The 314-nt window shown below is 53.5% G+C and overlaps 1 protein-coding gene across 1 annotated transcript in view; it reads right to left on the bottom strand.

The window, feature by feature from the left end:
* SIAE (sialic acid acetylesterase) overlaps positions 1 to 314 on the bottom strand; it is a 10,565-nt gene that overhangs the window by 5,712 nt on the left and 4,539 nt on the right. The window contains exon 3 of the mRNA XM_018568604.1: positions 151 to 289. Within this exon, the coding sequence (XP_018424106.1) occupies positions 151 to 289 (139 nt within the window). The remainder of the gene's footprint in view (positions 1 to 150; positions 290 to 314) is intronic.

Raw genomic sequence — 314 nt, 5'->3', positions numbered from 1 at the left:
CCCAAGATGAAAATGAGCACTTAACCCTTGCAGTGCCAGGGTAGCCCCCCTGCACGGGTACATCTTAAATCCCCGGAGTCGATTCCTTCCAGCGGGGAACGTCGATAAACTAATTGATTGTAACATATTACACAGGGAGATCCTCCTCACCGGCGGTCGGAAGGGACCACGGCAGGTCCACCTTGCTGAGATCCTGGAGCTCGGTCGCGGACTGTTCTAGGGCCGCCGTGAATAGTCGCACATACGGGTAATCGGAGGCCATCTTTAGCTCACCGCTGGCATTGAAGATCTATCGGAAGAAGATTACATTTCTG

The sequence above is a fragment of the Nanorana parkeri genome, unplaced genomic scaffold (assembly GCF_000935625.1).
Source record: "Nanorana parkeri isolate BGI_ZX_2015 unplaced genomic scaffold, ASM93562v1 scaffold1215, whole genome shotgun sequence".
Classification (NCBI taxonomy): domain Eukaryota; kingdom Metazoa; phylum Chordata; class Amphibia; order Anura; family Dicroglossidae; genus Nanorana; species Nanorana parkeri.
The sequence above is the reverse complement of the archived record's forward strand: the minus strand, read 5'-3'. Positions and strand labels throughout refer to the sequence as shown.